Here is a 349-nt window from a genome sequence, read left to right as displayed (position 1 = left end):
TTGTTTTAAAAGGAAACAATTTATTGATGATCAATTATTAAAACAAAATCTGTTAATCAGTGGAAAAAATCATGTAAACTGATAAACAATCAAACTTTTTAGAAATAAACATAAATTATGTATCGATGGGTATGAACAATAACAGAATGACTACTCTAAACAATAAACAATTCAATCCTGCCAGGGTAATCAAGTCTGCAATGCCGGGCCTAGCAAAGACCCACCAAGAGTATCTTCCCTTGTGTGACCCTCACGGCGGGGCCGACAACCAGGCCAGACTGATGGGATATTTCTGCACGGCGCCCAAGGAGTTCACCTGGGGGGTAGAGGACCGAGATGCCGCCGTGAG

At 41.5% G+C, this 349-nt stretch overlaps 1 protein-coding gene across 2 annotated transcripts in view; it reads left to right on the top strand.

Moving 5' to 3' along the window:
• LOC101855206 (glutamine synthetase 2 cytoplasmic) overlaps positions 1-349 on the top strand; it is a gene marked incomplete at its 3' end in the record, with an annotated part of 46,396 nt that extends 46,047 nt beyond the window's left edge. For both annotated transcript variants that reach the window (XM_013086234.2, XM_013086233.2), the window contains 1 exon segment: positions 185-349. In XM_013086234.2, coding sequence (XP_012941688.1) covers positions 185-349 — 165 coding nt within the window.

The sequence above is a fragment of the Aplysia californica genome, unplaced genomic scaffold (assembly GCF_000002075.1).
Source record: "Aplysia californica isolate F4 #8 unplaced genomic scaffold, AplCal3.0 scaffold00445, whole genome shotgun sequence".
NCBI lineage: Eukaryota > Metazoa > Mollusca > Gastropoda > Aplysiida > Aplysiidae > Aplysia > Aplysia californica.
The sequence above is the reverse complement of the archived record's forward strand: the minus strand, read 5'-3'. Positions and strand labels throughout refer to the sequence as shown.